Below are 26,240 nucleotides of genomic sequence, written 5' to 3' on the forward strand. Positions count from 1 at the left end.
ACCTCATAACCTGAGAGAATGCAGTGGTAATAACTTGGGGTTTCGAAAGTTCAAGCCACCAAACAGTCCCTTGACGCCGGACACGACCCGAACACGGCACAAAAAATGAGGGGAAGAAGAAAGAATTCTGTTCAACCCTCAACTCATCACCAACGAGCCGCTCGAATATCGAACTATTGGCTGCGGGTAGGACCTTTCCCCGAAGCTTCACATTGTCTAGGCAATAGCACGGCTGAGAGAACTCTGAGAACTCTGGGCCTGGCTGGTTTTGCGAGCGCCGTTGAGATAATTGGATATCAAGGAGAGGAGGGGTTGTTCTGCAATTTAATATCACATTCCTTTCCCCGGATTCTGGAGCGAGCCACGATTGCTCACATGGGTGTTTTGCCTGCATCATCGGCGGCCGGGGCTCTTGGACCGCGGCACGGCTAGCCAGTGCAGTCAGTGCGAGAGGTTAACTGGTTAAGCTTAAGAGATAAGAACAAAAAGCGGAATGTTTGCATCTCGCGCTTTGATCACCAGCACCGTGGACGATGTGGGATCTTGAGTTACACTCAGATGAGCGGCAGCAAAGGATGCCTTTTAATTTTAATGACCGCTCCTTTCTGTGGTCAAAATGCAAACGCCCAGAATTACAAGGCGGAATTGGGAGGCCTGCTGCTCAGTGATAGGTTAGAGTCCGCGAGGAAGGGGACAACCTCTAAGCCATTGTGGCTTGAAGTGTATATACAGAAGGAGCGGGGAAACATTCATCAGCATCAAGTAATGCAGCTCCAGACCTTGAGCGGGATCCTTTTTTCAAAAGAAACTCTGTGCTTGGGAAGACTAGATAAGAAGCTTGCGCATAACAAGGCCGACATCGATCGCCTTGGTGGATGGAGAAGGTAGAGGTAGGAGCAGGTTAAGAGTGAGAGGAGAGCGACTGGTGACATGGACATGTGCCTGGGAGCTGACTGACACGTACAATAATGCTTAACGGATTCGGGAAGTTCCTCCGTGGTGTTTAAGTACAGATATCTTGATTAAAATTCACTTGCGAATCCCGCTGATAAAACACCCCCGACAACGGCTTCACAGCCATTACTCAGCCGGCCTTGAATCTTGGACCCAACCAAGCGTGCCCTCCTTGGCATTCCAAACCGTGTAATAAGCCTTGATCAAGGGACTTCCAAAAAGCCACGCTGGGCGTCCCCCAATGGGCTCATAGAGAGGAGGTTCAAAGTGGGAAAATGCTGCTTGACAGATGCCTTTCCTTTCCAGGGTACTCGCCGAGGTTGAATGCACTCTTGAGCATGATCACATCAATCACCTTGCCTCCAGTTTCGGTCCCAATAGTAAAAGTAATGTCCGTTGCCACCTTATCCAAGGTGGTACAACTGGCACCCCATGGGCCCTTATCACCGAGGAGGACGATGTCCTTGGAGATGTTTGAGTAGAGATCCTCGGCGGTTTGTCGGTCAGAGACCAGCATGTAGGCGGTTCCCGAGTCGACGACGGAAGCGCCCGGCGTGAGTGGCTTATTGTCGTTGGTTGAGTTACGCCATAACTGCTTGTTATTTCCGGAACCAATGTAGGCAGCTTGCACGTCTACTATAAACGTACCCGAGAGAGTAGTGAGGGTTTCATCAACGTTGACATTCTTGATGCGGCCGCGATAGCGCGCACAGTCGGCGTCCCCGATGGAGGCTTCGGGGCCACGCTCCTGGTGCTTCTTACCACCAGGTCCGAGAGCGAGGCCAACGATTCTGTTTGGGAGCTGTCCCTCGCCGACTAGACCGGCTAGAAAGGGAACATAGGTGAAATTCCCGGTTTGATCCCAAGCTGAGATGTCATTGAAACCAATGCCCAGGATTCCGTCAGCGAGTTGGGAGGCCAGAGCCTCGCCGTAGCTATGGCGGAGCATAAACTCCTGCTTGGAGACGGCGCGACCCTGTATCGAGACGGTGTCTGTGGCCACTCCGCATTCTGCCCGACCGTTCTGGTCAAGCGGGACAGTGTCTCCACCGGTGCGGTACTCTATGGGTTGATAAATTTGTCCCGTCGTGTCGGTTAAACAAACATTTGAGCAGCTACGGCCTGAAGCGAGTACTAAGCCATGATAGCCGACAGCCATGTTGACTTTTACGAATTAGCGTCGAGGCCTGATGTGCTGTTGTCCGAACTGGGTCGTCAGAATGAACACGTTTAGGCGTCCTGTCAGATTTGGAGATCGTTGGGAAAGCTGGAAAGGCTTGTCTGGAAACATCGTCTGTGCTTTGCTGTCTGCATTCTGTTCGACGGGCTGGGTGAGACAGGAATAGCCAATTCTGCGGTTTCTCTTTTCTGATATGTATCGTTGCATCATGGGCGAACCATGCAGCTGGCATCGAACACCAGGTAGATCGTTTGTAACGACAGGGGTGAAGAAAGTGACTCGGAGGTCTCGCTCTTCAAATTCCGAGGAAATAATTGTCGGATAGTGTCAGATGAAGCTCACGGCCAGCAGGACAGAGTCCAGCATCTGGCCCTCGAAGAGTCAAACACGAGTGATACGGTTCTATGAACATGAAAACGGAAGGCGACGACGTGGGATTCGACCGGGTGAAATACTCCGTACCTACCTGCCTTACCACAGCCAAACTCAAGGTCTAGATTTGAAAGGTTAGTTGGAAGCTACAATGGAAGGGAAGTGATCATGGTGCGAAACGACTTCCATCTGAACTTTGGAGCATCCATCCGAACAGTTTGGCCCAGTGTTGCCTTCCTTTTTTGGCGCAATGGCGGACCACAGAGGTTCTCGGCCATTCAAACACCAGAGGCGCTCTTGCCATTCTGACCAAGTCACTGTCATACTGTCACACAATTCCCCACGGCAATTACAACTCACCGGTCGTACCTGCTTTCTCGGTAAGAAAGTGAAGAGCTCAACACCGAGAATGGCAGGTTCGACCGGTGAGAAGCGGGCTTTAAGAGCAAGCCGTCGGCTGGAAAATTCAGAAGTCGGATCCGTGAACTTCAATTCTTCCATTGTTCGGTGCCGAACCTGGATCTGAAGGAACAAGTCAGCTTCAGTTTATCAGGTGAAGCGAGAACAACTGGAGACGAAACACCATGATGATCATGGACTTTTACCTCTCCTGGTGTGTGCTGCTTCTTGCCAACTTCACATCTGCCTTCGCTGGTCAGAACCAGAAGTTCGGCAACCAGAACCCATCGTCGTAAGTTGCTGTCCTCTGCGTCCAATCTCCAATGGAATACCCGATCATCGACTAACAGAAATTTTGAGTAGAATGGCCAGCATCGCTCCTCCGGTCCTCACATCGACAATAACTGTGACCCCAAGCGTCTCGACCGTTACCGTCACCCCCACTGTCGCTCCCACGTCCCTAGTCCAAAACATCTTGCCAACCACCATCACTGTCACCGTGAGCGGTAGCAACACCGGCCCCGACATCCCTCCCTCCCCATCAGCTGGTACTCAACAACAACCACCACCCGCCTCACCGAGTAGCCCCTCCCATGGCCCCCCCGGGGCAGCCCCGTCTCCCGTCCAAAACGCCCAGCCCATCCCTTACAATTGCGCCAGCCCCGTGCCCGGCCTCTCCCCTGAGGACTGCACCTACCTTTCGACCATCGGCTTTGCCTCTCAGGGCCAAAACGCCCACTCAGCCGCCTCTGGAACTGCAGGCATCTACCTCGGCTCCAGCGGTCCCAACACCTTCTCCTTCATCAACGGGGCCTCAGTCCCTCTGATCCTGGTCGTCTGGTACAACCCCGTTGAAGACGCACAGTCCTCGTTCATGGACGCGCGCACGCCCAAGATCACGTACTCGCTCCCCGCGCAGGGTAGCGCGGTGGTGGTGTCGATCGATAACGAAGTTCCTGGCGGCTGGTCGACGCTGTACAACTACACGACCACGCTGACGGAGTACGGGCAGGTGAACAACACGTTTGGCGAGTTCAGCACAGGCATATTTGCCACGACGGATGTGAGCCGGCTGGTGAATATGCAAGGACATCCGATGACGCTGGTGGTCAGGGGCAGCGGGTGTCGGTCGGATATGCAGACTTGCGTGTATATGTGCGCTGAACCAGGCGTGGTAACGTGCGGGAGGGAGAGGAGTTACAGGCTGGATAATTGCCAGGGGCAGCCGGGGGCGGTGGTGAGTAGTGATGCGGAAGGGAATCCGTCGGGTGGGTGCCAGGGTTGGAGTAATGGGGGACATGTGGATGTTATTTTCACTTGATGCTGTGCAGAAGGCCCGAGGAACGGAAAGGAGGTAAGGAAAAGGGCTGCAGGAGCTTCGACGAAGCTTTATGCCATGTAAGAAGTGGGAAAGGTATCGACGTATGTGGTAATTGACTGGCCGGGTGGGCATGATGTCCCGTCCCTAGAAAATCGATGATTTACCGTACCTAGCAGATGGCCACGTCCGAAGTAGACTGCAGCTGTCAGACAGACATGCATACCATCGCATACCCGGTCTCTGCATGTGAGTCCCATACTCGACATGTTCCACCATCTGACCCTCCTTTACATCTTACCGTGGAAATTCAAAGGCTGAACTCCAATCTATTCCCCGCAAAGTCCCTCGCAAAGAATCTCTTCGGGTACTCAACCCCCTGGGCGCCTGCTTAACCGTTAGCAACACGGCCAACTTCCCATCTCCCCCTTCCTCACCACCATGATAACACCCTCCCCTCCCTTCACGGTTCAAAAAGGCAGAGTAAAAAGACAGTAAGGTAAGCAAAAAAAAAAAAAAAAAAAAAAAAAAAAAAAAGCGAGAAAAAGAAAAGAAGAAGAAAAAAGAAAAACTCACCACTCCCCACACTGCCCGGCTCATCACAACTCATCGGCGCCCCCTCTCCTCCCCGCTTATATTGCTCCCAGATCCTCTCCTGCAGCTCCCTCAACTTATTCGCGCTCTCCACCCGGAAACAAGGATGTCTGCTCGCCTTCCGGGCCTCATCCGTGAAATCGACATCTGGCCGACCGATAGCTACGTGCAACTGCTGTCCTGACTCTGAGATGTCGAACCAGGCGAGCGTGCCGGCTTGGAGGTGAGGGACGGGGCGCGAGGTTAGGCCGAGGGTGCTGCCGTAGAAGAGGGTGGCGAGGGGGAGGGTAGAGGGGGGGACTAGGATGTTTACCTTTATGAGGGTTTGTTTGTTAGTGTGTGGTTTGGTGAGGTGGTGAGATGGTGAGGTGTGGGTGAGTGGGTGAATGTGAGTGAGTGAATTTGAGTGAATGGTATATGGATGGGGATGGGGATGAGGATAGAGGTTGGGGGTTTGGTTGAGGGTGTAAGTGTTAGGAAGGATGAGGATGGGATGGGTTGTAGGGATGGGGAGACAAACGTGATGGAGTCCGGAAATCATGATGGCGGATATTCAACTGTTGGTATATTATATGGCGGGAATGGGTGCTGAGGGGGAAATCCTTTCTCAAGACGGGATTCTGAAGTCAAGGACACAATGGATTGGTGATGATGAGGATGATGATGATGGAAAATAAAGGTCTCCGTTGGTTGCGGCTCGTTCGACGTTTGGAACGGAGTCACACTGCGGGGTCACTTCATCAGGGACCACCGTGACGCCATTGGAGAGAGCTGCTACCCTTAATGCACTAAGATAATGCACGACGATGCACTAGTGAATGGTGAGTATCACAGTGTCGGGGTTTTGATGGCATCGCAGAGAGGAACTTTTTTCGCCGATGTGAAGAGCCGCCATCAGTGCGGAAATAGACTAGAGGCTTCTTGGACTGTTACTGAAATTTCTAGCTACGCTGTTAAATTTTGGGTTATACTATCAGTATTCGTGAAATACCACCATTAGTTCTTTTTAAGAAGAGAAAATTGCCCTAGATAGGCAGTAAACATTAGTAACGAAGACAAAAATAATGGTTGGCCGTACCATAAAATCCCTACTACTTTTCGCTTCGCACTGGTCCAGATCAGTGGCACATTCATCATCAAACATTCCTCATCGCACGAATCCGTATTACCTTTCCATGACGAGACCCTACGTCTTCTACTGGACGATAGGTGCCTTGCCCAGACTCTTCAAGTCCGCGCCCTTGCCGCCATACTCAGCGGGGAGCTTATCGCCCAACCCGTCGACCTTGGTGTTGACAAACTCCTTTGCGAGATTTGTGCCGCTGGACATGGGATGGAACTTTTTCAACGTCTTCTTGGAGACAAACAGCTTCATGACGCCATAGAGGAAGCCCATGATGGCGGGGATGTTGACGAAGAACTTTTCCTTGAGCAGCTCGGGATAGTTGTCGCTCATGACCGTGATAGTCTCTTTGCTCGCCGCCTTGGCCACGTCGGTTTGGCGCAGGAAGCTGATGCCCTTGTAGTCATGGACCTGGGTCATCTGATATGGGTCGTATTCGGACGTGATGGGCTTGATGGCACCCCCAATGTTGAGTTCAATGAGACCAAGCTCCATGAGGGCAACGCGCCACTCCATGAACCTTTTGGGAGACACCGAGCGTGAGCGACATGACAAAGGCGAAAAGTATGCAGCAGGAATGGAGAAATGGCATGGGACCGGGACTTACTCTTGAAGGCTGCCAAAGGTTTCGTCGAGAGACTTGACAGTGCCATAGAGATTCCAAGTGAAAACCTCCTTTTGCTCCGGCTCGTCGACAGCAGGCTCGTCGCCGGCTGTGTAGGTGGTGACGTAGCCCAGGCCATCAAACTTGGCCTTGGAAAACATCTTCCTGACCAGCTGCAAGGGCTGTGTCTTTTGGCGCCAGTCGAGGGTCCTGAGTAGCTGAGCCTTGGCCTTTTCAACGTCTCCATCGTTGGCGTTCAGGAATTTCTGGAAAACGACCTGAGTCGGGATGTGTCTCTCAGGATCGGAGAGGGGGACGCCCCAAATCTCGAAATGGTCATGGCCCTCGGCGGCCTTCCACAGCTGGGCAAGGGGAGAAAGCTGACTCGTTGTTGGCAACGCTTGTGTGTCCTGGGCGGGTGCCGGTTCGGGCTTGGTGGCTTCGTCTGCAGTTGTGGTGGGAAGGGGAGCCTCAGCAGGAGCAGCCGCCTGGAGTTCAGTGGGCTTGACTACCTCTACTTTCGCCTCCTCTTGGGTGGATTTGGCCGTATCAGGTTCGGATCCGGTGACAGTCTCTGTCTTGTTGTTGGCGGTAGCCGGAGCGGCTCCAGGCTCCGCATCGTCCGAGGGTAGAGTGCTCATTGTGCTTGCGGATGGGGTGGGATCGAGGCTGATGACGTCGAGCTGTCTATCGTCTAATGACCAGCTACCAGTAGGTAACCAGAACCAGTTTTGTTGCTGAGACGGGAAATGTAGGAAGATGAACAGAGACTCGAGCGCGGAAAAGCCCCGGTCGCGTAGTTCATGGAAGTTTGTGTGCTTCTGTTTGAAGGGGAAAGATTAGGCGAAACCGATAAACGACAAGCAACGAAACGGAGAAAACGTGGTCCAGGTGGGGGCCATCAGGAACTGTGCGGGGGATCGGCAACCACGGGCCTCCAGGCTCCAGCGGGGGTTAGGCACGAGCCCCAGTGCTCCCGCAGCGCTTGACGAACTGTGTGACGGGCCTAGCCGTTGTTAGCTTCAGGGCAGCGCCACATTATTGTTCAATGGACTACCAGTAGGTGCCCTGGTGAGTGGCTGGTGAATAGGTGGCCCGTTCCTCCCCATTTTACAGACTTCATCTCTCCTGCCGCATGTCCAACTTCCTCCCGTCCTCACTTTTTCCCGTCGGGAGATTTGACCGCGTCTTCTGTTGCTCGACCATCACTTATTCGACCGACTTCGAAAGCAATTTCTACCATGACCGAGTCCATCTCATTTTATTTACACAGGAACACCCGGATGGCATCCTGATATACTTCGATATCCGCCTTAGCTGCTATGGCTTACTCGATCACAGAAAAGTTGCAAGTACGTCATAATCCCTCCCATTCTTCGCCAGAATGACATAACAGAGCCTACAAGGCTAACCAACTACTATCCAGTCATCTAAGCTTGGATGAGATCCGCCAACAATGACGTCCTCACTCGCCTCTTGGTACTCGCCTTATGTGCTTCGATCTCCGACCTTATGTCCTGTGGCTGAAGCGCATCCGATTGCATTTCCCGGGCCAGGCCGCATGTCTGTCGACACCTTGAGCTGTCGATCCGCGCTCTCCAAGGCTCCTAAGCGCAGAAATCGTCCGAGCCATCCTATGCTACCTAAGCCGCCTTTCGGGCGTCTCCGATCCAAAGACTTGAGCTAGGGACTGGCAAGTCGACATGAATGCGCTTATCGGCTTTCGGAGTCGGTCAGAATCCGCCAGTGTCGAGCACATTCAGCGTCGCACATGTGAGTGAGCACCCCGTTCTTGTTTCTAGCCCGGTCCCTCAGTCGCCTCTGGAGTCATTCTCACAAAAGAGTCCATGTCAAGAGCACACATACCTACTGCCTTCCAGCACCCTTTTGATTGGTTATCTCCTCGGAGCAGCCGAAGACACCTTTCACTCGGACCAAATTCTCAAAGAACCGTGCAACTCCAGCATACAATGACCAATCATCTGACAAATCCGGAGATTACCTGGGCGACTTGAACTAACGCACAAGTCGGGCAGAATAATGTCCAAATGCCGCAAGGTACATGTATCATCGCCCTGCGTGCACTCGGTTGCATAGCCTCGGACACGGAGCATTTCAGCACCCGTCAGTCGAGTTCTTCATCATGGAGAACTACACCATGCCTCTTATCAAAATGGAATGTTCTGTTAGTGCTAGTCTCCGCACACGTCCTTTGCAACTTTCCTTGAAGCCTCGGGTCCGCAACAGATTGGCTGGAGTTAGTGGATTTGACGATATGGGCTTTTTCTCACAGGGCTGCGCAGTTCATCATCTGTCCGCCACCTTGATCGAATCACGTTTCTCACCGTTCCCCGGCCGTCCTCGACCATCTCGTCTTATCATGAGTACATTCTGCGCAGATCACGCTCTGGTGACGGTAGACTGCAGAAAACAATCGCCTCCTGAGCTTTGCGGAAGAGCTCTTTGAGTTATAGGGGTTGGATATAAACAATCCATGGGTGTTGGGCTCACTTACCCTTATGCCTCGTCTTTGTTGGTATCCATGTTACCCGCTGGGTTTGTTTTATGCCTGGGAATTGCTCTTTGAACGTTTTCCCTACTAAAGGCTCTTTACCTTAAAACCGACGCCTCCGGCAGGAAAGCCATTATCCGCATCCATTTCGGGATGAAGTCAGCACTTGGTTGCGTACTCAGTGCCCTTGTGGCGAGTGTGTACGCCTCCTCTCTCCATGCTGTACGACACTCCCCTCCCCATGCTCCACGACAAATACCGCCACAGCTCGACTACAATCTCCTTCCTCGGGCGGCTTGTGACAACACAAACAAATCACGACACTGCTGGGGGAACTACTCCATCGATACAAACTATTACGATGAAACACTAGACACAGGGGTCACTCGCGAGTATTGGTTATCGGTGGAAGAAGGATCTTGTGCGCCAGATGGTTACGCTCGCCAATGTCAAACGGTCAACGGGACGGTTCCGGGTCCTACGATAATCGCCGACTGGGGTGACAGTCTTGTCATTCATGTCACCAACAACCTCAAGTATAACGGTACCGCTATCCACTGGCATGGTCTTCGCCAGTCTGGTAGCAACATCTACGACGGAGTTCCAGGCATTACTCAATGCGCCATTGCGATTGGGCAGTCCATGACTTACAGGTTTAAGGTCACCCAGTATGGGTCAAGCTGGTACCACAGTCACTTCAGTCTCCAGTACGCGAACGGTGTGTTTGGTGGCATCGTTTTTAACGGACCTGCGACATCCAACTATGACGAGGACCTGGGCCATCTCTTCCTGTCAGATTGGTCCCACGTTGATGTCTTCACTCGGTGGTTTGCCGCCCGGAATGGTCAGCCTCCTGCCCTGGAGAGTGGTCTCATCAATGGGACGAACAAATACGACTGCAGCAACTCAACAACTGACCCGAATTGTACCGGACGAGGAGTCAAGTTGACAACTGTGGTTGAGAAGGGCAAGAAGTACCGCCTTCGCTTGGTCAATGCGGCTGTCGATGGTGTGTTTCAGTTCAGCATTGACAAGCACAAGCTGAAAGTCATTGCCGCTGATCTCGTTCCCATCAAGCCCTACACTACCTCGAGTTTGAAACTCACCGAGGGCCAGCGGTACGATGTTATTTTGCACGCCAACCAAGCGGTCGACAACTACTGGATACGTGCTGGGTGGTTGAACGTCTGTCAGCCAAATGAACATCCGGACAGCATCACCTCTGTCCTTCGGTACAATGTTAGCAGCACCTTAGACCCGACTACGACCAGCGATGTCACGGTTAGCAGCGATTGCCTTGATGAACCTCTGGCATCACTTGTCCCCCATCTCAAGATCGACGTCACCAACATCCAAAAGAGTTTTGACACGTACTTGAACATCTCGAAGCAAGTCGATTACATTCATTGGACCATCAACACCAGCAGTCTGGTCATCGACTGGGCCAACCCAACCCTGAAACAAGTGTTTAACGGCGAAAAGCTCTTTCCAACCGAATACAACGTTCTCGCTATCAATGTAAGCCGCCTCGACCTTTGCACCTCTCCCCACCCCATCGGGCATATCCCTGACTAACCTCTCCTCACAGAAAACGACCACTGACAGCGAATGGATTGTCCTCGTCATCCAAGACGAATCTAACCTCAATCTCGAACACCCAATCCACCTACACGGCCACGACTTTTGGATCCTCGACCAATCCACCGGCACGTTCGACGCCGCCAACTCGCCGAAGAATTTCCAGACCAAGAACCCCCCGCGCCGCGACGTCGCTGCTCTGCCAGGTAACGGGTATCTCGCCATAGCGTTCATGCCTGACAACCCCGGCGCGTGGCTCTGTCACTGCCACATTGCTTGGCACGCGAGTGAAGGCTTGAGCTTGGAGTTTCTGGAGCGCGAGGCGGACATCAAGGCGGACGTGACCGATTCAGATCTCACGCAGTTCAATGACATTTGTCAGACCTGGTCGGATAGCTTGGGCACTCAGGCTTTTCCGCAGGAGGATTCTGGTATTTGAAGTGGAACTCAAACACTTACGCGAGAGGGTTGGAAGGCACGATACCTGGCGGGACCAGGTGATGCTGAGTTGGGTGCTGAACTTCGCGCGTTTAATGGGGAATCATATCGGTTATGGGCTGGCGTCGTTGGTTTGTATGACAAACGGTAGGGTGAAAAGGGACAGTTCCTGAAGCGAACGGAGCCTCGCGGTGACGACGTTTTGAAGGCCGAGGAGTCAGACGGCAAGGAATTCTGGACATAGAATGGGAAAGGAAAAGATGGGTTCTAGGGTGCATTATTATCGGCGTTTTTGTGTGCTACTGTGTGCAGTTGCATAATGATGGTTGAGGGTCAGATCGGTTCATGTTTTAGGTATCCTGGTTTGTTTTTGCGTTCTGGTCATCCTGGGGTTCGGAGCTGGGTCTGAGGCTGGGTGGGGAGATACAAAAGAAAAGGGTTCCAGAAAAGAAAGTTTTACAACAGCTTCGCTTACCTCCCACTTTCGCTTTCACTTTCTTTCCTTTTTTGTGTGTTCCGAAAATTGTGCATACCTCCAATGATATTGGGTATGCGATAATCCATCTGTGCTCCTTTATATACCTCGATGAAATGGAAAAGGCACTAGAGTATGGAAAAGGTCCTATACCGTATAATCTCGGGAAATCCGGAATCGAGCTCCCTCCACTAGTTTTATTTCCAGGCCTCCATACCGTAGAAACTCGCAAAACTTGCAAAAGGCCTTCCCTCTTTTGATGCAGAGCATACAGTAGGAATCAACCCAGGGGCAGTCAGTAAGCATATGTAAGACCCTGTGTAGCCAGAATGCTACGAGTTTAATATAGTGCTGGAGGTCGGAAGCCCAGGGTCCCCTATATCCCCATCGTTCTTATTGTTCATTTGTTCCCTAAAACAGCAGAGAAGCCTCAGCCGGCGGTCTTCCGACTAGAAACGTCGCCCGCCAGCTTTGGAACTCACACAAGTTTATATATACAGCAAGCAGGCGAGGGCGGTCTGACCCTGCCAGATACCTGTACATACATGCCTAGATGTAGGCGCTCAAAGATGGAAGGCCTTTTCCAAGTGTCACGAGTTTCTACGGCATGTGCCCAGTAATATATTGGGCAAGTTCGGTGAATGTGCATTCCATCAAATGTATAGCAGTGTCAGGATGGTACAGTAGCGGTAGTTGGTTGAGGTGACTACGGGCAGACCGTGCCCACAGGGAACAATGATATAGGGGGGGGGGGGGGGGGGGGGGGGGGGGGGGGGGGGGGGGGGGGGGGGGGGGGTAAAACAAGGTTGAATTGATCTCTGAGCCTGACAGACAACTCTGGAGCTACCGCGGACTACTACGATTTATAATATTTGCTGAACTCGATCTGTGGTAGCTAATAAGTTCGGAGCGGCACCGATTGGTTCCGACGCCCCGTTGCGGCGCTGTGCTGTGCTGTGCTATTGTCGGTGCCTTCGCGGAGTGTTCTTGACGCCCTCCCTCCGCCTTCGTGCTTAGCGTCCTCCACTGGACAGATCCCTTTGGACCCTGAGAAGAAGTTAAACTGGAGAGCAGTGTTCTCGAGCAGGGTACTGTCAACTGGGCCTTTTCTACTGTGTCTTTTTCCCGGAAGATTCCCTGGGGCTAAAAGGATTTAACCCCGAACACTGTATGAACGAGCTCACAGCCTTAAAAAGCAGGCGCTCGTATGTCACCATATGTACTTAGCTGTACGTAGAGCCGCTTACAAGTCTATGCCAGGAAAAGGAATTTACTAAGGGAGCTCGATTCCGGATTTCCCGAGACTGTACGGTACTGTCTTGTATAGTTTCGTGGGCACATACACGTGTGTCTTAGACTAGTATATACGGTACCGCTCGTAACAAGCGGCCCCTGTGTACTTCTAATCCGGTATTCATTATTCTGAGCACTGCTGAACCAAAAGGTAAGGGTTCAAGCGGGGATCCGGTGTGCAGCTAGCACATATTCCACAGGCAGCTTTCAGGAAGTTTTGCGCAATGGAAGAGCGTGATATCTAGTTTACATGCTTGTGGTTCTGTTTTGTATGGTTATAAGTTTAAGAGGTCTGGTCTGGCGTACTTGAAACGTTCTGAGTCTAGTCTGTTGCCGCTTCGAGGCTAGACGAGTAGCGGCTCGGCCGCGAGATAAGAGAAAGGGAAGAAGAGGACAGACGGACACTACCGTACATACTCGTACTCGTTAGGTCTACAAAATCGACCGTCTGACTAGTCGCTTTCCCACTAGTTAGGGACAGCGATTCATACCGAGTTCTTGTGACAAAAAGTAAGTAGTTTTCATGCAGTGGACATTCAGCTCGGAGGAGAGAAATGCAGTTAAACCATTTATTTAGATATGCATCGAGATATGAGGTTGCCAATGTGGTCCTCGCGCATTCATGAACTTTTGAAACTCAGTCGACCAAGACTTGTTTTGGACCAACCACAAAGCTCGCGTCGAGGAGAATGGAGTAAGTCGACTGCCAAGCAATTTCAGCATCGCAAATCGGGAATGGAATCGTCAGGAAAATCTAGTGGATACAGGTGCCGTGGTGGATCGAACGATCAGCAGCCGAGAGGTGACTGCCACGACCGCCAAGACACCCTTCATCGCCGATTCGAGTGCTTAAGTGGTCAGGGCAAGGGGGCCAAAGATGCTAAGACTTCCGAATAGCTTCAGCACCCCTCTCTTTGTCTCTCGTTTCTTTGTTTTTCGTCGGCGCAATTTTTTAAAGTTCTTGCCAGTATCCCCCATGTCAAAGCTTTCGGAAAGGTTTTCTGACTTTTTTTTTTGTTTTCTTTTCCAATTTCTTTCCTTTTCTCAAACTCATCTTTCTCTTGTCTTTCCTCTCCCCAACTTTTTATTTTATTTCTGTCAATCCAACTTTTCCGTTGCCATTTCCTTTGAATGACTCAACTTTCCCTCCTCTTCACTTTTTGCCCATGTGCCACCACGTCTCAAACCTTACGGGGAGGCGGAAGTAGACGTTAAAATAATAACAACAACAATAACAAGCCCATGTGATACCACTTCAGTGACTCGCGGTTTCTTTCCCATTTGGGTCCTCCCAAGCTTTTCCCAGCTGCCTATCGGCTCTCTCCATTCCTCCCCTCTATCTCCTCTACCCCGCCATGATCCTCTCAGCTCCTGCCTGTTTCTCATCTGCCACATGACGGCATATCCTTGTCCCAGGCTCCCAGCCTGTCTCCTTACATCCATAGGTTTGAGGCAGTAGCTCTTCCGGACCGCCTGCGTTGTTTGCACGTAGGCAGGCGCTGTGAAAAAGGGTCCGGGGCCGCTTACGCCAAACCACACCAAGAGAGTGTCCCGACTGTTTTTTCCACAGTGCCTGGTAGGTACTGTAGGCCTTCAGGCGTGACAGTCGCCTTCAAATACCGTAGCAGAGGCATCGGTGATACAAGCTTCCCGCCGTGGTCATGAGAAGCCTAAAGAAAAGCAATGGAAGGTTCTCGGCCCGGACGTTATGGTCGATAGGCACCACATACTCTCCAGGGCCTGGGCCGTTGGGAAATGCCCTGTCGCTACCTACAGTGCCATGGCACATCGTGGTGCTTATGAGGCAGGGATGGTCTCGCAAAGCCGTCGTTCAGTATTGGCGCCGTTCACATCCAAGGATAAGGGGAAAAGGCCCGGCCAGTGCGCCCTAAATCATGGGTTGGCTTTCAGATTCGGACAGAAGCGACAAAGATAGGCAGAGGGCAGTCAGGAACTTTCTCGGCACGGATGCAGTAGCCATTAGATTCGGTCCACAAGGTAAGTAGATAGGTTACCAAAGGCAGAATAGGTTAGCACGACCCATTATCGGAAACAGAAGACCGTTCCGGGCCCGGCGGGATGTGAAAAAAAGGGACCTGACTTCTTGCGGATCCAACCAACCTAAACTTATCCTCCTCTCGGTTGAGCCATTCAATGGAATTTCTGTTGTTCCTTCGGGGAATCGGGCTCTATTCTCGACCCGACAATGAGAGAAAACCCATCACCATCAGGGCTCCACCGTAGCTTATCTTTGCTCTTGGACACCACTGTTTGCTACTGACATTCTTTGCCAGTCTTCCACTTGACTTCCAAGCCCAATGCCCTCCTGCGACGACCGACCGCCATCCGCGAACTCGCTGCCGACCCTACGATCGTACGAGACACATACGAGAACGAGTGACTTTGCTTCCCTCCTCCTCGTCCCCGTGTACGTCCCGCTGTTTCTAGATGGAAGAGCCGACGTGAAAGACGAAACAATACGTGCAAGCGGATGGCAATAACGATCAAGGAAAGACGGAGGATTGAGTTACCGAGTCAGCCCAACATATATCATATACCTAATGTACAGTCCCATCTTATGGTGAGACAACAAGAGGATGTTGCGAGTACTCACAACTGGCAGTCACGATTCGACACAAGAACAACAGGAAGAGGAAGAAGAAGAAGAAGAAGAAGAAGAAGAAGAAGAAGAAGAAGAAGAAGAAGAAGAAGAAGAAGAAGAAGAAGAAGAAGAAGAAGAAGAAGAAGAAGAAGAAGAAGAAGAAGAAGAAGAAGACAGGCTGACATACCGCAGTGTTGGAATACCGACACTGGAATGTGCCCTGCTTGCCCGGGCGGATGCTCTGTCAATTCCCATTCTGGTACACTGACAGTGTACAGCCCATACGGCGACAGCTCTGTATGGAACCAGTACAACACAACACCAGTGCCACCTCCAGTGCCAGTGCCAGTCCCAGCAGCAGCTCACTCTACTCCTGCCATTGACACTTTTGTTGTCGGCAGGGGCGGAGACTGCGGAGTGTCGGGAGTGGAGGTGTGTGGGAATAACTTCAACCCAGCAGCTGGCCGACCAATAATGCATAATGTTGCAACCCATCATCATCATCAGCACCATCCTGGAGGTAGAGATTGGAAAGATGTCATGGTCGGCGACGGCGTCAATCAGAATCAGCTCGACTCGGCATTCTCCGTCGGGAGCGTAGGGGGGTTCCCACAACAGCATTGTCAGCAGCAGCATGAAGCCCACCAGCTAGACCAGCACCAGCACCAGCATCAGACCCAGCCGCAGCATTTTTTGTCAGGCCCGACGCACTCCGCCGACGACGCCGCCCTTTCCATGTCCATGCAATAAGAGCCAGTACCGGTGCTATACGGACTTGGCACTTCTCCCTCGGCGTTGCCGGTAGCTGCCCCAGGATATCCCGGCTCACATCAGGAAGGGTTGATGCCCTTTCAGCAGCAACAGCAGCAACAGCAGCAACAGCAGCAGCAGGCCTATGATGGCATGGCACATCACCACCACTCCGATGGTCATTATCCACCGAACTCGATGATGGTAGCGAGTCCGAACTTGTATTCGGGATACCCCAGCATCGAGACGAGGCATCAGCAGGGCGGCAACTCCTTCGGGACATACGCCCACGACGGGCATCACCCACACCACCCTATGGGCGCCACCGAGACGAACTTGATAATGGTGATGGACATGGGTGCGGAAATGAAAAGACAAAGGGGGATCGGAAGAGAAATGGAAAGAGAAATAGAAATGGAAATGGAAATGGAAATGGAAATGGAAATGGAAATGGAAATTGAGACGGGGGACTTCAGCGGTAGCAGCCAAAAGCAGCAGCACCACAACCCCATCAACAACAACACAAGAGAAATGATCATAGTGCCTGGCAAACAGCAGCAGCACCACAGACAGGGACAGGGGCAGCCCAACTATGTTATGCCCATTTCCAGGTCATCGGGAGCCTTTGACACTATCGGCGTCGGCGTCGACAGCCCGAGTTGTCAATCATCATCGGCATCCCGATCCGTGGCGGTGTTGCCTTCCATGAACTTGGACTTCATGAACATGAATATTGTGGTGAGTGTTGGATTGTGGGCAGGTCAAAGACCCCCCTCATCTCCATGACATTTTTCTTTTTCGATTTTCTTTTTCTTTTTTGATTTTCTTTTTCTTTCTTTTGTTTTCCTTCCCGGGCACTTTAGACGAAACGAAGCATCTGACTCTTTCAACTTCTCCAGACTCAGATTTCTCCGATGCTGAGTTCGATGCCGAGGTATGACGGGCAACAACACGACGAGCAACGAGGACAACAAGAATATAATCAAAGGGCAATGGGAGTTGTACTTGCACTTGGCCCGCGCGCGGACAGCATGCAGCTGAATATGAAAAAGATAAAGAATACTCGACAGCAAAAGGAAAAAGCGAGGAGGCCGAAGGCAAAGAGCCCGGATGATGATAAAGATCCTCAGAATGAACGACGACACGAGGCCAGGAACAATGAAAGGAAAACAGAAAAAGGTCATGCCTCGGGATTGCGACTTCATGTCGACAGTGGCAGTATGGAGGTGGATGGGGAGGGTAGAGGTATGGACGGGGAGCCGGATGATGGGGCAGGCCAAGAAGATGAAGAACAAGAAGGAGAAGAAGAAGAGAAGGATGGCGTCAATGGCGATGAAGAAGGCAGCAAAGGGGCAGAAGAAAACGAGCAAGAGAAAGAGCAAGGAGAAGAAGAACGGGAAGAAAGTCGGAAGCGACAAAAAGCTGGAAATATACTCACCAAAAGAAGAGTTGACCGAGATCACAGCAGCATGGTTCAGGTTCCCATGGTCGACGGCATTGGCCTTGGTGTTCGTGGCCGGGCCGCCGGTGTCAGTATCGGCGTCGTCGATGGCAGTCCTCCTCCTCGCACAGCACTCCCATCACCCCTTTCCTCCACAACACAATCGCACCCCACACCATCATCACCACCCTCAGGTCCAGGTGCATGTTCAACACAATATGTGTTTCAATCATACCTCTCACCACCTCCTCCTCCTCATCTCCCACCATCCTCATCCTCATCATCACCATCATCGTCATTTTCGTCATTCCTCGCAACCGCCCGCCACCACCAGCCCCCGAACCGCGTCCAACGCAACCGCTCCGCTGCCACGCGCTACCGGACCAAAAGCAAAGCGGCACAGGCCACCCTGGAATTGTCGGTGCAGGAGCTCAGCTCGCGCCGGCATCAGCTGCGCTCGACCCTCAAGGTGCTTGAACAGGAGAAGTACGAGCTCAAGACGGCGATACTGCAGCATGTGACGTGCGACTGCCACTCGATAAGGGAGTACTTGAAAGGGGAGGCTATGAGGATCTTGATGAGGGGGCAGGAAGGGGTGAGCAGCGCCAGCAGCGGCCAAGGGAAAGGGGAAGGAGGAGAAGGAGGCGGCGGTGGCGGCGGTGGCGGCGGTGGGACGGAGGTAAAGAGTATGAAGGGGGTAGTAGACTCGGAGATGGTTGGGGCAGGCAAGGAGTTAGGGGGGGTGGGGGATAGGTGAGTGAAAGGGGGTTAAGGGGGTGAAGGTGGGTTGAAGGGCTTGAAGAGGATGAGGAAGTGGACGACGAGAAGATAAAACAAGAAGGGGGGGCGGATGAGAAACATGAAAGAAAGCGGCAGGTCATGACTGACGAACGAGCCTGGTGAGGAAAGGCAAGGTGAAGGTGAAGGTGAAGGTATCTGATTTCGGAGTTCGGACGGTACACGCAAGCGGTTTTTTTCCCTCTTTTCTTTCCTTTCTTTTTTCTTTCTTTCTTTCTTTCTTTCTTTCTGAGGGCTGCGGAAAGGATCTGCTGCCTCTTGTTATTGCATCGCTCGCCATCTCGAATTGTAAATAGTTTGAACTAAGATAGGTACCTATGGTAGTATGTATGCCACGGTGTTCCTTTACTGACTCCATTCTTCCATGTTTTTAGTGAACCACTTCTTGCAATGTCGATTGGGGAGTGTGATAAAAGCAAAAAAAGCAAACAGACAAAAACTAGGTAGGTTTGGCATGATACTTACTTACTTACTTGGACACACCACCTTAAGTTCATGAAGTTCTATGTATGCTACACATTTTAATACGTACAGAACAATCACCGCCGGCCGCTGGTAGTGTAGTATAAAAGTGAACACACACAGTGCTCATAGTCTTTTGGTGGTGTGTTGTTGGATGTGTTCTCTGCCGTCGTTGGACCAGCCTGATCTACACTAACGAAATGTCCAGATCTGCGGAGAAGATTTTCAACGGTCGTGATTATGTGCGGCAGAAAGTGATTTCGTTTTCGTTTTCGTTTTCGTTTTTGCTGCTCTTATTGTTCAGTTGTTGTCGTCGTTTCCGTTTTCAGTTTCTCGTTTTCGTTTTTGTTGTTGTTCTCATCCTTGCTCTCATCCTTGTTCTCACCCATGTTCTCATCATCGTTGTTCAGTTATCGTCGTTGTCATTGTCGTCATCGTCGTCATCGTCATCGTCGTCGTTATTCTGTTGTTGTTGTTGTTGTTGTTGTTGTTGTTGTTGTTGTTGTTGTTGTTGTTGTTGTTGTTGTTGTTGTTGTTGTTGTTGTTGTTGTTGTTGTTGTTGTTGTTGTTGTTGTTGTTGTTGTTGTTGTTGTTGTTGTTGTTGTTGTTGTTGTTGTTGTTGTTGTTGTTGTTGTCGTCGTCGAAACCATCACCTGCACAGTACATCTGGATGGAGTTCTGCGTTTCGGTCGGTCGGGGTCTGGCTGGGTCTCCTCTAACAGCCACAGGGCTGGCTTACTGCCATTGTGAAGCGTAACCTGTTAGTGTCAGGTACCCGGACACGCATGGACGCCCATCGTGCTTTCGCGGTTCGACACCCGCGCCAGTCAAACAGACTTTTTTACTCGAGTCGGGCATCGTTGGAAAGGGATTTTATAGCTGAAGTTGACAGAGGCGAACAAAGGAAAAAATGGGAGGTAAAAAAAAAAGCAGGAGAAAACGGTTCAGAACAGCTGTGGCGTCACAGCAAGCGCTGCCAGGTGATTTTATAGTGTTGTAGGCAAACGCGGGGAGCAGGAACACCTTCCGATCCCATGGAATGAGTCCAGAATCGAGATAAAGTCGATAAAGGTTCCCAAACGGTCGGGCCACGCTAACATTTTGCCCCCGTGGAACTAAGTGTAAAATAGTGTAGTAACATCCACTCGTCTAAAGTCTCTATGCGACTCTGTTAGTGGCCTTGACAAGCGATCTGTACGAGCGTTAAACATGACACTTTTGATAACGGTACCTTTGGCAGTCAGGTGATCTGCCCCAAAAAAAAAAGACCGAACGCTCTTACACCCAATTCACCACAGCGCGTGTTCGGTGTATTTTGTCTGCAACTACCCTTACCTGGCAGCCATGTCAGCTAACTGCCGGTCATCCCTAACAGCCGACTTCGACAACCCTGTAACCGTCGGGGTGGCAATAGATCATCCGAAGTACGCTACCACAACGAGCTATACAAGTGTAAACTACTTACCATCTACCTAGACTACATAGCAACGTCCATTGAAGGTCGAGTTCCATCTTTCACATTCCCCATCTGTCACCGGAAGTGGAGGAGAAGGGCTGAGAGGGTCCAGACCACGGGAATAACACAATCAACTCACCCATCCTGAGCCATCAAACTCAGCGAGCCAATACGAACGGCCAACAGGGTGATTCGGCTGCATCTCTGAATTTGTTCAGCCGGACATACAAAAATGGAATCGTGGAGAAAGGCTCGCTCCGCCTTGATAGGTACACCTCTACATGGATATAAATTGTTGGCGTGTTTTTCTAGTGGGTGGCGAGAACTTTAATTTTTGCACAGGAAATATCTAGTCCAACCAGTAGTTTGCCCCTGTTTCCTGTGAGATCAACGTACCAAGCTAACAAGTTATATCCATACAGAGGTGTAAGCCAAGGGTCCAGGACTTTGTGGTACTGCGGAAAAAAGTGATGGCAAATTGGAATTGAGGGGAGATCAGGCAAGTCTAGCAAGATACCAAATTGACATCAGATGTGATACATATGAAGGGGACCCCGAAGATGTGGCAAAATGCCCTGATTCTGATCCAATGAAAGAATGCCAGCCAAAGGAGTTGAGGGCCCGGGTTTAGAAGTACCAGCACCTACAGACTTCTCATCAGGCCTACCACCTGACTTATCTCGTGGGTGGATTCCTTCTCGGACAGCCTCGAGCTCCTTCTGAAGCCAACCGTCACCGTGATGGTTCACCTCCCTTCAGTGTAGTGTACAGGGTGTGCAGTCGGCAGTACAGGCAGGCACGTACAAGGGAGGGTTGGCAGGAACGAGGCAGGGTTGGCAGGCATGATAAGACCCACGTAAGTCGGTCCGGCACTTGCCGGGTTTAACCTAATCATGAGGCAGATTCTGGTCAATGTGAGGGTGAGCCAAAGGCCTAGGGCCATATCTTCAGTGTCAGCGTTGCTCAGGGGTTGTTGGGCGCAGGGCGGCGCATCACATGCCCTGCAAACGTATCCCTTATTGTGATAACCGCTCAGGTTCCGTCCTTGCATTTTTAACGCATGTTGGCCAGGTCCTTGTTGATTCGCTTCTCCTCGAGTTCCCTAGCTCGAGCATTTCGCAGATCGGCAACGAACGGGACCAGACCGCGCATGTTGGAGTTGCTGCTGGACGAACGGCCCAGGAAGCCGGTTCCTGTTTATGACGACGTTATGACGGGTCGTATTGGGCTGGTTCGTAGGATATCTTTGTTGTGTGGTTATGTTTCGTAGTATTCGAAGCTCTCTGAGCCTGGCTGCTGTTCGATCACGTATACACGGCGGTGATTTCGTCCCAGGGGGAAGCTTCACGGTTTCCGGCTAGTGATGGTGAACTGGGGATGAAGGGATACTATGAGATGGATCACGAATGATGGGAATGATGTCGATTGAGGGATCCAGCTAACTGAGGCTGGAAGGGATGGCCAGCTATATAGAGCTGGCGATACAAAGAGGAAGAAGGTATGCAAATGAGGGGATTCTGGGAAGTGTCAGGACCGCTGTCAAAGAGGGTGCCTGTAGGGCAAAGGACTAGCGGTCTGGGCAGCAAACGCCCAGAATCTTCTCACAGATACTTTTATATGTACCAAGTGGGGAGAGACACAAGTGGACATCAAGTGGGCTCAAAGAGTATGACACTTAGTACGTAGAGAACTGGCGTACGATGCATGGAAGGCAGGAAAGCATGTTTTTAGACCAAGACGTAGCTTGGAAAAAGCGCTGAAAGCAATACTCAGAAAAGAAAAAAAGAAAGTCAGCGAAACAAAATACACATCCGCTACAACCCAGCTGGTTCATAATACTCCTTGAACCGATCCGATTCCTCCAGGTCAAGATCCGCAATCACTTCCCAGCATTTGATCAGAAGGTTGGGGAACCGTGTGGTGAAGAAGCCAAGGTATCCTTCCGGCAACGGCCCGACCATCTTCCTAAGCTGGGGAGTAAGGTCCTCGTAGTGGTTCTTCTTGTTGCGCAGCGCCCGTAACAGATCAAGCATACGACTGCCTGTGTACTTGCGCTGTTTGCCCAGCGACTCAACAAACTCCCTGGGCAAGTTCTTGAGGAAATCACCGTTGGTGATCACGCAAGTGCTCTGCTCCTCCAGCAACGAGAGTGCTGGCGAGGGAGGATCACGCGGCTCCTTCTCGAAATGGTCTGAGACGTCGCAAAGGAAGTTGAGGCGCTTCCTGGGACTCCAAAAGAAAGGGTGAGCCATGACACCAAGCGCGGTGGGACGTTTCTTAGGGTTCGTATTGAGCATGCTCTCGATCAGGTCTTTGGCATCATGAGCGTAGTCCCCGAGAACTTCGAGAAGCTGCAAGTCATATTTGCCTTTGCGGATGTTCGACTCGCGCATATACCGATCACCAAGGTCGAAGGGGTGGTGCCCCTTGGTGAGGACATAGAAGAAGACCAAACCAAGGGAAAAGATGTCGATCGCTCGGGTGACACGGCGTACGTTAACACCAGCTCCCACAACTCCGGAACCTGTACCGGAAGCACTGTGCATGCTGGAACCGGGGTCGGTAAAGGTCATCATGGCACCTGGTCCAGGGCCTCCATCGTCGTCAAGCAACAGTTCCGGGGCACGCCAGCCGGTCGTGCCAGCCGCGTGAGCGGTAGTAGCGCCGAACGACGACTGTCCACCTTCCAATTTCTTACAAAGGCCAAAGTCAGAAACAAGGATACGCGGGCGACCATCTTTGCCCATGTTGACGAGGATGTTCTGGGGTTTGAGGTCACGATGGACGATCCTGAGACTGTGCAAATGGCTTAGCCCCTTGGCAACCTGGTACAGGACTCCAGGCATGTCGCGCTCACCCGCCTGAGCAAGTTCGCGGAACATACTGGGGCGCTGGATGACATCTGCGAGGGAGGCCTGGCAGAGTTCGAGGGCGATGTAAAGGAATCCGGCAGACTGTTGTTGAGCAAAATACCGGATGACTGTGAAGATTAGAATTAGTAAAGGGGGCCATGGTCAAGTTCACATGCAGATACCACTCACCGTTCGGATGATCGTCACTCTCTCTCAGCAACTTGGTTTCCTGGCTGGCAATCTCATTGAACTGGACCAGCATGCGCTTCACAGCAACAGCACGGCCATCCCACTTCCCGGCGAAAACGATGGTACCGTTGCTTCCTATGCCAAGCTGTTGCTCCTGGTTGACTTCCAGACTGCCCATCTTCAAGATGGGGCCAGAAACATTATCGACACCATTTGGAATGGTGATGACATCTGGCTCCAAGTTCGGCTGCTGACCAATCTCCTTAGCCTTCTTGACGACTTCGTCCACAGTAGGCTCAGGGGGCTCGTCGTCGCGGGACTGGGTGTTCTCGTTCTTAGGACCCTTTCGGTGCTTTATACCGCCGCGGCGTCCCCTGTGAGCCTTCTTCTTTGGCTTGGTAGGTTCCGCGGGGACATCATTTGAATCGGCGCTTGGTGGCTTTTCGGAAGATTGTGGAAGGCTGGCAAACGTCACTTCCTTCTTCACCGATCCTTCATCAGACCCAGAATCCCCGGCGGACGAATCTGGCGAGGATGTATCGGTCTTACTGATTTCCTCCTGAGCTACCTCGGAGCGCGGGGCAACATCAGTTACGGCCGGGGTTGGTTCTGTACGGACAACGTGAATCCTAAAGCGTGAGAGGTCCACAACCTTTCTCCCGAGCGTTCTCATGAAGTCCAGGAATCCCTCGAAGGAGTAGCCTTTCTTGGACGATTTTGGTATCCAAGCCCGTGTCCACACACCGATGACAATCACAATACCAACCAACAGAGTGAAGGGGTTGCGGAAAAAGTCAAAAGCTTGCACGGGGAGTGTTGTAGCAGTATCCGGTGCTGGTAGTCCAGGTAATGCCCCTGCTGACGATGGAAGCGTGGGGTTACCAGTAATAACGGCGTCGCTGGCGGGAGGAGGAGGCGCATCCAGAAGTGGCACTAGGCGGTTAATTTCCTTGGGAATCCGCCAGTCGGGCAGGTCATGGATGCCAACGAGGGCTTCGGACAATTTGTCTTCATCCATACCACCTTCCAACGGCCGATACTTGTGGACAGGGGCAGGCGAAGAATGAAGAATGAGGGGATACTGAGTTCCCGAAAGAGCATACCAGCTACCCTCTTCAGTATGATTGACGAAAACCTTTCCGCTGCGATAACGAGAAATCAGGTGATTGACGGGAATCAGAGGTTGGGGAAGGATAATCAAGTCCGTGTCGCTGGTCCCGGTCGGATTCCACTGACGACGAAGGACATCAAAGACGCGAGCAACAGGGGAAGTGAGCTGCTGGGTGAAAAGAGGCCGATCACCGCTCTCCCGATCAAGGCCAAAGCCAAAGAAGGTGCCATCAGGTTTACCAGTGATATAGCGCTTATCAGGTGTAGCTGAATGTTGCTGGCCCAAGTCACCGTCCAACACGTTGGGTGCCCACTCGGAATACTTGAGGGATGCAATGGGACTGCCATCGGTGCGGTACACACCGACAATGTATTCTGTACGGCCGAGGGTGATGGTTTCTCTGTTGCTGCACTCGCTGGTGATGCTGTTGCCGAGGGCATACTCTCTGAGGCATCGCTCGGACTCAACCTTGTTGATATTGACACCTCTGGGGCCCAAGTTCTTGATCATGGCGCCGGTCGCGGCGTTTAGGGTCACCATGTTGGTCCTCTTCTCGCCCGTGTAGACGATGCCGTTCATATGAAGGCCGCTGTAGTTTTCGACCAGCTGTTTCATGGTCATGGCCATCTTGGTCAACTGGGGACCCGAGTCGCTCGGTCTCCAGATGTATATCTCGCCGTCCCTTGTGGGTTCCACAATCCAGATCCAATGGTCCATCTCGTGGTAGTCCTCATCGACGGGGGAGCGGGAGGTTCGGAAGTGCCGAGTTTCGACCATGGGGTGGTCGGCCTTGAAGTGCCACCGCACCTCGCCACGAACGCGGTCGGTGGCATACAGATCTCCGTCAATGGTCGCCAGAAGCACAAAGTCTTCCACTTCCCAGTCCTCCAAGCTCCGCGCAATCTGGTGCTGCGAGAGCTCGGCCCCCAAGGAGCCGACCTTGTTGTATTGGGTCGGAGGTGCTCGAACGGACGAGTCCGGAGCAAGAGCGTTGGCGCGCGCATTGTTAGAAATCAAGTCGGCATGGTTGATATTATTGTTGTCGGATTGGGCGTGATAGCTCAATCGGATAGATTCGGTTTTGGGCCCGTCGGCGATTTCGACTACGGTCCGCTTGCCACGGCCGTGAGTTCGGGGCGTCTCGATGACGGCTTGTGGGTGGCCTCCTGTCAGGGTGGACAGTGTAGCAATGTTGGGCACGGCATGGTCGTCGTCCTCTCGGGGAGACCTCGCGTGACGCTGCGGCTGAGCATCAACGAGTTGGAGCCATTGCAAGTTAACTAGGAGGAAAGCGAAAGCCAGGAGGACCTCGGGCCGGCAAGCGACGTGGCCGGACGGCCGTCGCAACATTTTGGGGACAACAATGCGGATGCTGATACTGGGAAGGCCGAAGCAGCCCTAGGAGCACATCCAAGGCAAGGAACGCCAATGGTGTCTGTCGGTTTCTGGTTTCTGGTGCGTGCGTGCGTGCGTGCGTGCGCGTAAGGATATGCAAGTCGCGGCGTGTTTCGATGTGTGTGTGCAGCCGGTCGGTCGTGTTATTGGTGTTAAAGAGGATTGTACGGTAAAGATGTGTGGTGTAGAGGCAGGCGGTGTCGAGTGGTTGCCGTGGAGTAAGTGTGCGTCTGCTGGCTGTGTGTTGGTGGGTAGAGTCTACTAGATAAATACTGGGTAGAGCTACCTATGTATCGCTTGTGGATGTTGGTTTGGCGGAGTCGAGTTGGTTGTGCGGTCTTGGC

The 26,240-nt window shown here is 52.1% G+C and overlaps 7 protein-coding genes across 7 annotated transcripts; 3 read left to right on the forward strand and 4 right to left on the reverse strand.

The window, feature by feature from the left end:
* Window positions 1–1,216: 1,216 nt before the first annotated feature.
* On the reverse strand, window positions 1,217–2,113 carry SMAC4_03637 (uncharacterized protein; the record flags this gene model as incomplete). The annotated part of the gene is made up of 1 exon (XM_003351285.1): window positions 1,217–2,113. One exon carries the CDS (start codon window positions 2,111–2,113, stop codon window positions 1,217–1,219), a length of 897 nt encoding a protein of 298 aa, XP_003351333.1.
* Window positions 2,114–2,938: 825 nt separating this feature from the next.
* SMAC4_03638 (uncharacterized protein) lies at window positions 2,939–4,226 on the forward strand (the record flags this gene model as incomplete). The annotated part of the gene is made up of 2 exons (XM_003351286.2): window positions 2,939–3,197; window positions 3,269–4,226. Exons 1-2 carry the CDS (start codon window positions 3,091–3,093, stop codon window positions 4,224–4,226), a joined length of 1,065 nt encoding a protein of 354 aa, XP_003351334.1. The 5' UTR covers window positions 2,939–3,090.
* Window positions 4,227–4,319: 93 nt separating this feature from the next.
* Window positions 4,320–5,488, reverse strand: SMAC4_03639 (uncharacterized protein). The gene is made up of 3 exons (XM_003351287.2): window positions 5,338–5,488; window positions 4,800–5,130; window positions 4,320–4,610 (listed from the first exon to the last, which is right to left on the reverse strand). Exons 1-3 carry the CDS (start codon window positions 5,356–5,358, stop codon window positions 4,534–4,536), a joined length of 429 nt encoding a protein of 142 aa, XP_003351335.1. The 5' UTR covers window positions 5,359–5,488; the 3' UTR covers window positions 4,320–4,533.
* A 241-nt stretch (window positions 5,489–5,729) lies between these two features.
* SMAC4_03640 (uncharacterized protein) lies at window positions 5,730–7,394 on the reverse strand. The gene is made up of 2 exons (XM_003351288.2): window positions 6,548–7,394; window positions 5,730–6,460 (listed from the first exon to the last, which is right to left on the reverse strand). The coding sequence occupies exons 1-2, from the start codon at window positions 7,183–7,185 to the stop codon at window positions 6,013–6,015; spliced, it is 1,086 nt and encodes a 361-aa protein (XP_003351336.1). The 5' UTR covers window positions 7,186–7,394; the 3' UTR covers window positions 5,730–6,012.
* A 46-nt stretch (window positions 7,395–7,440) lies between these two features.
* SMAC4_03641 (uncharacterized protein) lies at window positions 7,441–11,631 on the forward strand. Its single transcript, XM_066089986.1, has 4 exons — window positions 7,441–7,896; window positions 7,971–8,317; window positions 8,400–10,574; window positions 10,645–11,631. The coding sequence occupies exons 3-4, from the start codon at window positions 9,210–9,212 to the stop codon at window positions 11,071–11,073; spliced, it is 1,794 nt and encodes a 597-aa protein (XP_065947544.1). The 5' UTR covers window positions 7,441–7,896; window positions 7,971–8,317; window positions 8,400–9,209; the 3' UTR covers window positions 11,074–11,631.
* A 4,654-nt stretch (window positions 11,632–16,285) lies between these two features.
* On the forward strand, window positions 16,286–19,368 carry SMAC4_03643 (uncharacterized protein; the record flags this gene model as incomplete). The annotated part of the gene is made up of 2 exons (XM_003351290.2): window positions 16,286–16,930; window positions 17,092–19,368. The coding sequence occupies 2 exons, from the start codon at window positions 16,286–16,288 to the stop codon at window positions 18,388–18,390; spliced, it is 1,944 nt and encodes a 647-aa protein (XP_003351338.1). The 3' UTR covers window positions 18,391–19,368.
* A 2,360-nt stretch (window positions 19,369–21,728) lies between these two features.
* On the reverse strand, window positions 21,729–25,851 carry SMAC4_03644 (uncharacterized protein; the record flags this gene model as incomplete). Its single annotated transcript, XM_066089987.1, has 2 exons — window positions 21,729–23,329; window positions 23,391–25,851. The coding sequence occupies 2 exons, from the start codon at window positions 25,849–25,851 to the stop codon at window positions 22,164–22,166; spliced, it is 3,627 nt and encodes a 1,208-aa protein (XP_065947545.1). The 3' UTR covers window positions 21,729–22,163.
* Between the last annotated feature and the right edge of the window lie 389 nt (window positions 25,852–26,240).

This window comes from Sordaria macrospora, chromosome 6, assembly GCF_033870435.1.
Source record: "Sordaria macrospora chromosome 6, complete sequence".
Taxonomy (NCBI): domain Eukaryota; kingdom Fungi; phylum Ascomycota; class Sordariomycetes; order Sordariales; family Sordariaceae; genus Sordaria; species Sordaria macrospora.